At 37.0% G+C, this 13,787-nt stretch overlaps 1 protein-coding gene across 6 annotated transcripts in view; it reads left to right on the top strand.

Moving 5' to 3' along the window:
* The window catches only part of LOC122793310 (protein RUFY3-like), a 1,534,975-nt gene that overhangs the window by 930,524 nt on the left and 590,664 nt on the right, over positions 1 to 13,787 (top strand). The window contains exon 13 of one of the 6 annotated variants that reach the window (XM_044061195.1): positions 7,702 to 9,692. The exons of the other annotated variants lie outside the window; for them this stretch is intronic. Within the exon in view, the coding sequence (XP_043917130.1) occupies positions 7,702 to 7,777 (76 nt within the window). The 3' untranslated portion in view covers positions 7,778 to 9,692. Of the gene's footprint in view, positions 1 to 7,701; positions 9,693 to 13,787 lie in introns of those variants that run through there. 6 annotated transcript variants of the gene reach the window in all.

The raw sequence follows: 13,787 nt of genomic DNA, 5'->3' as shown, positions 1-13,787 counted from the left end.
AAAATTTCTGAGGATTTGAATTATACTTGTGCTGGCCTGAGCTATAGAATGACTTTTTGTCTACTACTGCCTGTTTTTTTAGCAAGATTGCATAGTTGTTTATATTTGAGAAAAAGAGGTGCTTGTTTAGGTTTGATCCAGGCTTTCCAGGCACTGTCTTATTGTCTCATGATGGACTTAGTTTCTTTTGAAAGCCAGGGAGCATGATTGGATTTCACTTTAATCTTCCTGGAGGTAGCTAGGGAGTCTAGAGTATTCAGGAAAATTATGTTAAAAGTGTTAACAGAATCATTTAGCGGGAGTTGTCTAAGGATGGACCAGTCCATGTTTTGTAAGAATAGAGTTAAACTGTGAATAATTAAATGTAGATAATTTTCTACAGTCTTTGAAAAGGTGGGGTTTAAGAGTATGGGAGTTGTATCTCAGGATGGAGGTAGGGAGATGGTCACTAAGGGAGTCTGGTAAGGTTGTGGGCTGGTGGTAGTCATGGGGGGTGTTGGTAAGAATCCAGTCTATTATGGAGCTGGAGGTTGACGTTTTGTGGAAGTGAGTGGGGGTAGAAATGAGTTGGTGGAAACCATGAAGGTGAATACTAAGTAAGGAAGAGTCAGTAGAGAGTTTTGACCAGTCTTTATTGACATCATCAAGGATGAGTGTTTCATAAGGTATGTTGAGAGTGAACCAGGATAAGATGTTTTCCAGAATGGGTACTTTGTTGCCAGGAGGAAGATAGATGGAAGCAATAGCCAGTTTTTTGTGGGGATTCAGATGAAAGTTTAGAATGAGAAGTTCAGCAGGGTGGAAGCTGGGAATAGGTGTGGGGTAAGGTGAAAGCTTAAGGCTGTTAGAGTAGAGTATTGCTACGCCACCTCCTTTCTTTGAAGGTCTGTCAGAGCAGTAGATGTTGTAGCCAGGAGGGAGTATTTCACTATTAGAGATATGTGGCTTGAGCCATGTTTCAGATAGGGATAGGATGTGAGGGGTCTTGTAAGCAATCCAAGAGTGCAGCTCAGTAGTTTTATTAGCTAGGCTTTGAATATTCAGTGAATAAAAGGTTAGGTGTTTACATGGAGGTGAGTTTGGGACTGAGGTTGGATGTTTGGTAAGTTGTTGGAAGGGAATTGTGAGGAAGAGGTAGATAAGGTAGATGGGGGCTGGGGAGAGGGGAGGTGTAGCGGGGCCTGGATTGGGTTGCATGTCCCCAGAGGAGAGTAGGTCTTTAGTGAGAAGAGCAATTGATGTGAAAGGTTGACAATATTTCGGTGGTTCAGATTTAGTCTTATTAGATGGTTTGAGAACTTGTAATATGTGTCTTTTGTACAAAGTTGAGGTAGAAGTGTTAAATAGGTTTGGAGAGATGGCAAAGGAAGAAGTAGGAAAACTGTAGTATGAGTGAGAACAGAGAAATGGATTTGTGAGGTAGTAGTGATAGGAGGTAGAGATAGAGAGCAGAGTGAGTAGTGTTGCAGATATATGTAGAAGCAGCATGATGAGTAGTTTGGGTTAGGTGTGGAGAGAGGAAGTTAGGAAAAGATGTATAGTAGGAGAATATGCTATGCTCGATTGGAAGTTAAAGTGCAGGAGTGGTGATAAGCAGGAAGTGGATTTGCAGTGGATGGCTTGGCAGGAAGGGGAGGGATGGTTAAGTATAAAGGAAACTGTACCGGGGTGGGTGGGAATGGGGTAGGGTAGGGGAGTGAAGTGAGCCCGAGCGTAGCGAGGGCGAACGGAGCAGGGCTGCAGTGACAATGAAGAATCCAGTAAAAAAACAATCAGTGAAAGAGGAGAAAGGGAAAGAAAAGAGAGTGTAGGGTTCTAGCTATAAGCAGAGGTAGTGGGCCTGAGATTAGGGTAGCAGGAGATTAGAAGCAAAGCACAAGTATAGAAGCTTAAGGAAGAGCAAGGTAGGGCAAGGAATAAGGGGGTGCTTAGGATATCTTGCTGTGGTAGAGAGGAAACAAGCAGATAAAAGGAGGAATGGGTATATGGAAAGAGTAGTTTGGACTGCTGTGGGTATGCTTAACAGTGGAAAGGAGTAGGGCTGAGTGGGGGGTTGGAAGACTAAGGGATAAGCAGGTTAGAGTAGGAGAATAGGGTAGAGGTGAGAGAGTGGTCAGCAGGTGAGCTACAGCCAACACAGTGGTAGCCCAGTGATTACAAGCAGCATATATATGTTCTAGGTGAGCAGTACATATTTTAAGTCCACTAAGAGACGACACAGACCACAGATGTTTGGTAGGAGTTGGTTTTCCAGAAGGTTTGGGCCAGAGGTAGATTCAGGGAAGCACAGGTAGCATTAAATAACCTGAAAAACAAAATAAAAATGAATAAGACAAGTGAGTTGCAAGGGGCTATGGGAATAGGAGCTAGGAGAGTGGCTAAGTAGCTGAGTAATATGGGGGGCTACTGAAGTGAGTGTAAGGTAGGATAGGGTGAGATATGAGTGAGTGTAGGGGGCAGTGGTGTGGGATTAGTGTGGTGGGGGCACTGAGGGCACAAAAGCAGTGGGACACTAATACAGTTTACAGAACATGTTTAAACATTGCATGAGATGGTCCAAGTCACATGAATCAGAATTCAATCACTTAAACAACAGATATTGTGCCAATCTTTAACAGTTATGCACTTAGGGTAACAGGTAATCAATCACTTAAACAACAGATATTAAGCCTAGTAATGCACTAGAGATAGAGATAGTCAATCACTTAAACAACACTTATAAAAACAATTAAGGTAGCATACATTTATGTTTATATATGTGAATGAGTATTTAGTTCAGTATGGGCAGGTAATGCATCAAACGAAGTATATATCTATGTTCAAGTTAAAGAAATGGTGGTCGCTAGACAATAGAAGGGAAGGACAATGTCAGGGAAGCACTAGGAGAAAGGGACAGGGGAAGGCAGACAGCACGTGGTGAGAGACGCACCCAAAAGGTCTACAGGGGATCCAATAACTCCTAAAAGAAAGCACACAAAAAGGGCAGCTATAAAACATAGTAAAGGCCAAGTAACAAAACCCAACCCATTCTAATTCTACTTAAATTACCAATGGCGACATTGATTTAACGTTTAATGCAAGACAAATACCTGAAATTCAGCCAGCAAAGGACGTTAGTTCTATTGACCCACAGATTTTACTGACTAAATTAATTAGCGACAATGGGCAGCATTTGGAAGCAGGGCAGTCACATGAAGTAGATGAGAATAGGCCTGCTAGAACATTTTAGTATACAAAAGAATAGAAATTCTGCAAGGGTCAGTGTAGAGCAGGCAGCAGTTTTAACAGTTCCTGGATTAGCGTATGTGTTGCAGAGTCTGTAGCAGTTTCAATAGTTCCTGATTGCCGTTCATGTTTCTCAGTTAAAAGTAACAGTGTGAACACGCACAAAGGCTGACCAGTGGGAGTAGTAAAGAAAGAGAGAAACAAGTAATAGGAGTCACTAGTCTATAGATTGAAGGGTCAGTGGGGGAGAAGCATTAGTGGGAAGGGCAGGGAATAGCAGACCAGCACATGTTGAAAGTAGATTCAGGGAAGCACAGGTAGCATTAAATAACTTTTGTTAAGTCCACTAAGAGAGGACACAGACCACAGATGTTTGGCAGGAGGTGGTTTTCCAGAAAGTTTGGGCCAGAAGTAGATTCAGGGAAGCACAGGTAGCATTAAATAACTTTGTTAAGTCCACTAAGAGAGGACACAGACCACAGATGTTTGGCAGGAGGTGGTTTTCCAGACAGTTTGGGCCAGAAGTAGATTCAGGGAAGCACAGGTAGCGTTAAATAACTTTGTTAAGTCCACTAAGAGAGGACACAGACCACAGATGTTTGGCAGGAGGTGGTTTTCCAGAAAGTTTGGGCCAGAAGTAGATTCAGGGAAGCAAAGGTAGCGTTAAATAACCTGTGGCTGGCTTGGAGACACCTTAGGACCGCTCGTTGGAGGGGGAGAGTGCTCCTTATTATTCCTCAGTATTTTTCTGGGACTTCCTTTTTTCTTTTCCCTTCTCTCTCCTCTAAATGCATATTTTCTTAATACGGAAAATGAAATTCTCATTTTTTTTCTTTTGGGTGCCCATGTTTGTGTATTATTTTTAAATACTTGTCCTACTTTTATTTTCCATAGAAGTGGATACCTCTAAGCATTCCCTTACATCATTATAGATGGTTGTGACAAAACAACCTACTTCTGGAGCTATGCCACAGTACATTTTTAATGAGGTGTCTACCTCCCAGCTGTGTAACATCCAAGGGTAGGACTAATTACACTGCTCATGATGCACTGTCATTAAATAATGCCATTAACCTGTTAGTCTCAGAGCTAATTATTATTGTATTAAGTCTTGGAGTGCAAGAAACTGAGTACCCTGCATGGGTATGAGTGTGTGTCTTGTCCCTTCAGAGAAACTGTTTAGCCAAAAAATGAGTCAGCCATTTTACATGACCTACTTTTTGATGAACTGGGTATCAGAGAAATAATGGAAAACTGTTCTAGTTATACAGTAAACTCTCACTTAACCGGCACTTATGGGGATTGGTAGATGCCGGATAACTGTAGTTTCTGGTTGCTTGAGACTTACTATTAAAAACAGTCCTGACTAATACTGTACCCTATATTATTTGGCTGGACTTGTTCTTAGGTCTGGGAGAGAGGGAAGTTATTCTCATAGTCCTTTTAAAACTCTAAAACTCTAAAAACGTAAGGTATGTTTCTGCGGGGAAGGGGGACAGAAAGTGCAACACATGAAATTGTACTGTATTTTTTCAATTTTTTTCTGGTTGCTTGAGAGTTCTGGTTGCTTGAGTTCCGATTAACTGAGAGTTTACTGTACCCATACCTAAGATGACTTGCAGTTTCCTAAATAATTCTTATTCATGGGTGAACATTATGCTGAATGCCCTGAAGTGACATTTTAAGTCTAGCCAATAACCCAACATCAGAATCAAATCCTGTACTTTGTATCTATGAGATGAAGACTTTAAACATTATGCCAGATGATCACTGTTGAAAGAGCTGTATATTATTTACAGCTAGGTTTATACGTTATTAATTTCCTAATTGTATTTGTTTTTTAGTCCTATAGCATGAATGTTACATCAGCTGTGATTTCTAGTCACCTAAACTGTCCAAAATGTAGGCTTCAAATTCTGTATATATATGGATCTACCTTACAAGCGCGACACTTCACAAGATCGACATTTGGAACGACGAGACCACAAGAACGAAACCGCAAAAACACGAAAGTTCACATGCCCGACAAACCACAATCTAACGACAGTTAATAAAACAAAAAGTTCGCTGTTCCACACAACACAAGCACACCAACAACATAAAAACCTACACTACACCTTACACATAACTATCTATGCACTAACCTTAACCCAAACCCTAACACTAAGGTCTGTCACTATTGCACACTTACCTTACCCGCACCCTAAGCCTAACTCACAATCCGCCCCTAACCCTCAAGTCCCTCACTATTGCACACTTACCTTACCTGCACCCTAACCCTAAGTCCCTCACTATCGCACACTCACCTTACCCGCACCCTAACCCTAAATCCCTCACTATCGTATACTTACCGAGTCGCGCTCACACATTTCCCATGTCGGTGTTTACACTGTCGGGATTACAAGTTGTCGATTATCTACTCCATCGGTCTTGTGGTCTCGTCGTTCTAAATGTCGATCTTGTGAAGTGTCAAGCTTGTAAGGTAGATCCATATATATATATGTATATATATATATATATATATATATATATATATATATATATATATATACATATATATATATATATATATATATATATATATATGTATATATATGTTTTGTCTTTCAGCTTTTCCCGGTTAGGAGTCACCACAGTGGAACTCTGGTCCGCTAATGACTGGCAGTTGATTTTTACGTGCTGAGTTGCCAGCCCTAACATACAACCTTCAATGAAGGTACGCCCATTCACGCATGTCTCCACGTAGAAGACACTCTAGATGAGAGTCGAACCGGTCAGCGTCTTACTGTGAGGCGACAACGCTACTGCAGCACCACCACCACAGATATATATATATATATATATATATATATATATATATATATATATATATATATATATATATATATATATATATATATATATATATATATATATATATATATATATATATATATATATATATATATATATATATATATATATATATATATAGAGCTGCAGAAATATAAATCCAGCAGTTTTGTTTTTCCATAAACTAACATTAAAACATATGATGTGCACTGCAAACAAAACAAAGTATTAATTAATGGGAGCTGGGATGGTGATAATCTCTAATCCTATTCAGAAGGCAGCTATTTGTACTCCACAAGAAACAATGACAAATTCACTACAGCTATGTTCATTTAGCATATTACAAAATTGTAAAATTATGTTTAAAAATGCTGGGTTGCTCTTATTTCTTAAATACTGTGAAGTTACTGAAGATCATGTTATGGGACAGATAACCGTATGTTGTTAAGCTGGGGTCAATGTCAGACTGTCTAATCACTAATAAGCAAACACCTCTTTGTTGAACACCTATTGAGCAAATATACCAATCATCAAAGTAAGTTTTCAGCAAATTGTTTCCTAGGGCAAAACAATGGTTGGCTCCCATCTGGAATTTGCCCTTTTCCCCACTGTAGTGCAATCTCAAAGTTGGTATATTTAGTTGGGGGGGGGCATAGGTGTTAAGTTTTTTTGTTTTTAACAGTCACTAGGTCGGACTACCGTTAGTTTGCCCTAGGAAAAGTTTCACTGAAAACTTACTTCGATGATTAGTTTGTTCAGTCAATAGGTGTTAGATGAAGAGTTGTTTGCATATTAGTGATTTGACAATCTAATATAGATCCATTCATCTGCAGTTTATTTCCTTTTAAAGTGTGAAACATACTTTCAATTAATTACAAGTCCCAGCACTGCTGCAAATAAATTAGATTGCTATAATTCAGAAGAGATAAAGAAAGACATATTCTCCTCTTAGCTGAGAGGTGCCTTCCACTTTCAGTGTAGCTACAATATATGGCACATCTTAGAGTGCTCCATAAGGTCATCAAGAGATAAATCTGTTGTTCTAAATCATGCAAAACATAATACTGGTCAGATGAAACAACTTTGCTGACTGGAAGAGTAATTTTCTATACTAGTATTTTGAGTTAACCCTCATCTTATAGTGTAGATGGGGTATATTGGTGAGTCTTAGCCTCCATCATCTACACTTTCATCTAGACTCTGCTGCCTCTCTAGTCACCTTGTTTAATGTCTACACAGTAAGTGTCTTGCAGTGCAGAAACAATACCTTTGTCAAAAGCATTAACCTCACAAGCATCAGATGTTTGCAGACACACACACACACACACACACACACACACACACACACACACACACACACACACACACACACACACACACACACACACACACACAATGCTGAGAATATATGTATCATAAATAGGGGGCCTCAATTTTATCTGCTTGCTAGTTGCCAAATTACAGATCTGAAATATGAGGTGTTAACTGTGTATTTTCATTACAAGACAATTTGTATCTTACAGACTACAGGAAAACTCAAAAGTATTCTGACTTTATTTATGTTTAACTAATTTGTTCTTTTTCATGATTTTCACCATTTGTCTGCTTTCCCATCACCTTTTATTTCTTTTTTTTGTTTATTAGCACTGAAAAAGATTTGGTGAAACAGGCTAGACATATTTCTATCACAGCAGGAAAACTAATGCAGAAACCACGTTAGGATACTGCATCCACCAGCAACTTCATACACTGACATGAATTATTTATACAAAAGAAATGAAATCTTCATGTTAAATTATGTTTTTGATATTAAAATTAATGATTTTTTTACTTCTAGAATAATCACTACACAGTAAACTATATTATATATTTCTTTTTCCAGTGGTTCCTATTACTATCACTTTTAGGATGGTCCAATACATAAGCACAAACAGCACCAGCATGTATGAAGTTTCTACATGCCTTCACTGTTGGCAATGAGGTGTTATTTTTATACAGTGTAATAATGCATGTGATAGTGACCGTACCTAGTACACACATATATACATATATACAAGTGTATGTGTGGCACATGCACATATATATATATTTATGTATCTATATTTATTTTTCTGTCTCACTAATACATTATAATAAATTGTTTTCAAGAGATAAATCTGTTCAGAAAAAGGCATTATGTATTTGAAACCCCTTTATGTTGATGACATATGAAATGACCAGATGTCCCATTTACCCATTTCTTTGTGTTGATAAGGACTGGAAAACTGCCCTGTTCTATACTTCATGAAACTGGAGGGCATCTGAAGGAAATGAAAAGAATGTTCAAACCAGCAGTTGTTGTGGCAGGTATCTAAGATGTGAGAGTGGGAAGGTTTGCTTTGAAACATAACATACTTCATAAACCAGTACTCTGGCTGCAGTCACAATTTGCTTTCAGTTCATAGATGACTGCCTTTCAGAACATCAGTGTTTATGCCAAAAGCTTAGGGAATGTATTTGTTTATTTTGGCCCTAATGCCAAGAGCATAGTTTGGTGCACATTAAAAATGTGCAGTTTCCTCATTTAAATATACAGTAGAAGCATAAGAAGTCATGTAGATACATAAAAAATTATGACTTTCTCTTTAATAATGGCTTGGACTGGGTGAGTGTGATGAGACAATTTCCTTTAAGAGTATGATGTATATAATTAATGTCTGTACACTAAATAGATGAGGGGACATTTCAAAAACCAGTGTATGCCAGCTCACAGGCATATATGCAATGTTGCTAATGCAAACAACAATGGATGTGGATATATTTGTTCAAAATATCATTTCAAGTTGCCATTGGACAATCAATGACTACTACAGAAGGTGATAATGCAAACAGCTTTAAAAATATAAACTGAGTTTGCTTTAAAATGTAAGCACAGAAATAGAATGTGCAATTACTTTGTAAAGGCAGTCAACTGATTCTTATATATGTGTGTGAAGTTTTCTTCTTAATTAAAATTATACTAAACTCCAATAAGTATTTTTATTTAGGACAGTGCTTGCATAGACTATGCTCCATGATATTCATTTTGGAGGTATAAATATATTAACATATGTAGCATTATTGTTACTGTATGTAGAAACATTTTGTTTGTAGCATCTTGTCTGTTTGTAGTATCTTTGCTGAAATGCTCCCTGGCTGAACTTGTTAACTGCAGTGACCCCTAACCAAACCTCCCACCGTGAGATAATTAATTGGGGAATGTACTTTGTAGATGGCTTTTAGTACTACTTCACATTGTTTTTGGTCTGTACTTAATATTACTTCGTACTGACACTGCAAAGTTATCTGAAGGAAATCACGAATGCCTGCTCTGATTAAGTATCCGAACAGATTATGTTCATATCTGTATGAACTCATGAAACAAAGTAAATTTCCTGAAAATATACTAACAGCGAAACTGAATATCGCAGTGACAATTGGGAAGAAAGCTAATGGAGAATATGGAAAGCTGGTTTCTGTGCTTCAGTGTACTTGCACACTTTCCTGTTCTTATCAGCAGCGTCTTAATTTTGTATATTATACAATCATTTTGTATAATATTGTAACTAGTCACATTTTCTTCTGCTAACTGTTTAAAACCTTGTTTGTAACAACTCACATACTTGTCTGCTAGTTGTTAATACTCTGTATAATTGAATTGCCTGAGGAGCTTTTTTTTTTCTCTCCAGGTCTCTGCTTGGAAGATTCTATAGCTGATTGTTACTACTGTGTTACTAAAATTTAATAAATTGTTTTCTAGTCCAGAGGAGCTTTTCTCCCTGGGTCTCTGCTGAAAATGAGCCGAAATCTCAGCCAGACTAACCCGGTTAACAAATGTAAAATAAATAAAAATAAATTTGTACCGTGAGCAAACATTGCATTACTGCTACAGAATGTGCCTTGCTCAATTTGACTTTTATGAGTACTGATTAAAGCTTGTGGTCACAAAATCATTTGGTGGCTCTGACACACGTAGAATGTATTAGAAATACTGACAGCCACTTTCCCTTAGACATAGTATAACCCTGGTCTTTTACTCTAGTAGCTAGCAGAATGGCATTTTGGGTCATTCACATTAAGGTATTAGAAGTTTAGTTGACTTTTGTGGTCCTTGACTATCCCATATGAATCACGCGGTAATAAAAGTCATCCTAGTTCTCCATCCACTGCTATGGTCTGCATTATGTCTGCTTTCTGCCTCTCTTCCTGTTGTAGGTATAGAAGTTTCTAAGCATGAGAATCACATTAAGGAAATATGGTCATTAGATAAATTGTGAAGGGGCAGTTACTTTTATCTGCCTTCCTGTTTCCTTTGGTCGTACTCGCTTAGTTTTCAGTGCTCAGTACATGGTTGAAAGTAAAGTGACTTGTAGTGTGTTTGGTGGGATTCACTTCATAATCCCGAAATACTGAAATGTCGAATTTCAGTATCTCGAGACCATGAAGCCAAAAATCCATAAAATCGAAACCCCAGAAGCAAGAAATTTAAAATTGCGACTTCTGTACTAAACATACTGCACACACAGACACAAACATATGCCTCCCTACACATACACAAACACAAACACCTACCCTACATACAAGCAGGGCGGCAAGCCCCACTGCATCCCCCCATGTGGGGGGCTGTGGCCCCCCACACCCACCTACTTAAATATACTAACTCCGAGGTCACACTACACAGACAAACACACAAAAACACCACTACAAAAGCTACATTCCCATTGCACACACACATCACACTAACAAAACACACAGACATAGACACACACTAAAGCCCTTACCCAAAACCTGTAGAACACAAACACTGACTTGCATCTCCAATCATCCACTTACACACTGCAACACCAGAACAGCTACTTCAAAATCTCAAATGTCAGGATATTCAGTTTTGCACTTCTGGGGTTTTGGTATTCTGCACTTTCACCTTTCATGTCTTGGGCTACTGAAATTCGGGATTTCAGTAGTTCGAGATTCTGAAAAGAACCCGTTTGATGTTTGTAGAGGAATTTGGTTTACTTATTTTCAACACTCTAGGATTGATCACATTCAAAAGTCCTTAATTTGTTTAAAAAGTGATAGTTATAGGTGGTCACAAAGAGTATAAATCCTTCTGGACAGTTTTACGTTCTCGTATTTAAACTACTGCCAGAAGGAAACTGGAAGTGAACCTTGGATAAGGGGTTGGCTGACCTTTATGTCAAGTCTAGATTTGTCATTAGAATAAATTCAGATCACATTGGAGTTGCCAGAACTACTGACATACATAGCCTTTTCATCTGTGTTTGAGTGGCATGAGTTTTTATTGCGTTATGGTCGTGCATGTATGCCATGATCCCAAGGATCAGAGGATTACTTCAGCATTCCTAGCTGTGTACCTTACTTCCTAGTATGCTGGTGTTTGTCGCTGTCCTTTTGTACTGCACTACATGATTTAGTCTTTTGGAAATTAGGACTTTCAAATCATTTTCCTGTATTCTACTTCATAAGGAAAGCTCTCCAAGTAGGATAGATTAAAGGATTTCCCAAACAAAATGAATACCATTGCATTTTTTGCACCAAATCCCAGTTGTCTATTCATCTAGCCTGCATTCTTTCCTGGGTCTTTCTATTAATGACCTATATAATTTTTAACAAAGCACCATTTTTTTTTTTTGGTTACCGACATATTCACATTCACATTTTCTGCTTTTCTGAACCATATTTCCTCTCATCTCGGGAACCCAACTAGTGAAAACATAGATATTTATCTGTAGTATTGGTGAACTGCCCAAGTGAAATGCCTGAACGGGTGCCAGGCATTAGACTTTTCCTTCATACAGAGAGACAAAGATGAGCAGTAACATCCCTTATGTTATTGAATAAAACGCGGATAAAAAGCAACCACCACTGGTAAAAAGCACAATCCATGGCCAAAGAATCACCAGGACCAGGAAACAATTGATTCAATAAAATGAGAAAATTTAATGCAACATCCACAGTTGAAAATAAATCAAGCGCTTTCGCCCGGGCTCTCCCAGGCTTTCTCAAGATAAAACACAAAAGGTGTATTCTCCTTATATACACACCTATTAATTGTTTAATTACAAAATTTATCTCATTAAACTTCCAATTAAAATTTAAAGCTCTATACCACAACATCAAGGATTCATTTCACGTTAAAATAATATGAAATCCAATTCCTATAGTGTAGAGCAGTTTAAAAATAAATGCTTGTCGCATTTACCTTATTGTTAAATAAAACTATCTAGCTCAATTTCTTACAAAATCATTATTTGAAATTTATATATAAAAATGATATTTATATATATATAAAATTCATTATGTAAAAAATGAAGTATAAGCTTAAAAAATATTAATTCAGTTGTTCATATTAACAAATATATTCAAAAGTTCTGTGCATTTGATCCAACTAAATGGTAACATTAAGTTGTAAAAACTTATATTGTAATTTTATGTGAAGCATTATAAATATCATAGTACAAGATAAATACTGAATAAACAAATGACTAGATAACATTTAAAAAGTTGGAAAAAACTCTTATTACAATCCATTAAAAATTGGACATAAAAATACAAAATTACAAAATTATAAAAGAGTATTAATGTGTATGAAAATGCTGACCCAATAAAACACTATTTTATAGGTTGAATGTAATAACCTTGGGAACAGCTTAACAAATCTTATAATTTTGCTCTTCTAAATTTGAGAACGCTGTTAATACTTATACAATCATTGAGCCCTGGTAATTTTGAAGCATTTAATTTTAATTGCCAGAGCAATTCCTTATACTCAAGGGATGTTTCCCAATCGCCCCCTCTTATATTACTGACCACTTGTTCTAATACAAGGAATTTTAAAGACATCTCTTTACAAGATAATGAATGTTTAAAAAAGGCATTTGTTTCTTTTTTATTGTTAATTTCATAAAGGTGTTCGTAAACTCTTCTTTTCAGAGTTCTCTCCATCTTGCCGACATAGAAACAAAAACAATGTTGACAAAATCCTAGATATACAACACCTTTAGTATTACAATTGAAATGACCCGATGGAAATAAATTTATATTTTTGGATTTTAAATATATTTCTTTACTATTGATCATATAACAACATTGTTTACAAGAATTACATTTGTAAGTACCCTTTGTAAGTTGATTCTTATGATGGTTAGATACCAAATCTCTTTCTAACAGATCTTTCAGATTTTTGTTCCTTCTTCTTACAAATTGTGGTGTTTTTGGAATAATTTTCCTTATATCATCATTCATAATCAAAATTGGCCAGAACCTAGAGATAGTATTTTCTATTTTGGCACTGTTAGTATTGTAAGTATACAAAAAGTCATGGCCTTTTTTGTTCTCATCATTTTGCTTAATCGCCATATCTTGAACAAAGACTTTACCAAGCAAGGGGGGAAATTGTGTAATACTTTTGGAAAAAACTTCAGTAGCCAGAGAGTTAAATAAATTGACAGGGTAACCTTTTTCTATAAACAACTCCCTAAGGTGTTCTATTTCTCTTTGAAAAAGAACATCATTACTACAAATTCTAGAGGCCCTTATCAACTGACCTTTTATGATGCCCTTTTTCTGAAATAACGGGTGGCCACTATCAAAATGCAAAAACATATTCGAGTGGGTACTTTTTCTAAAGATACTTGATTCAAAACAATTTAATCCCATATTTTTCTCTAATTTCACATCCAGATAATGTA

Source organism: Protopterus annectens, chromosome 2.part0 (assembly GCF_019279795.1).
Source record: "Protopterus annectens isolate FY-2018-M chromosome 2.part0, PAN1.0, whole genome shotgun sequence".
NCBI classification, from domain to species: Eukaryota; Metazoa; Chordata; order Ceratodontiformes; family Protopteridae; genus Protopterus; species Protopterus annectens.
The sequence above is the reverse complement of the archived record's forward strand: the minus strand, read 5'-3'. Positions and strand labels throughout refer to the sequence as shown.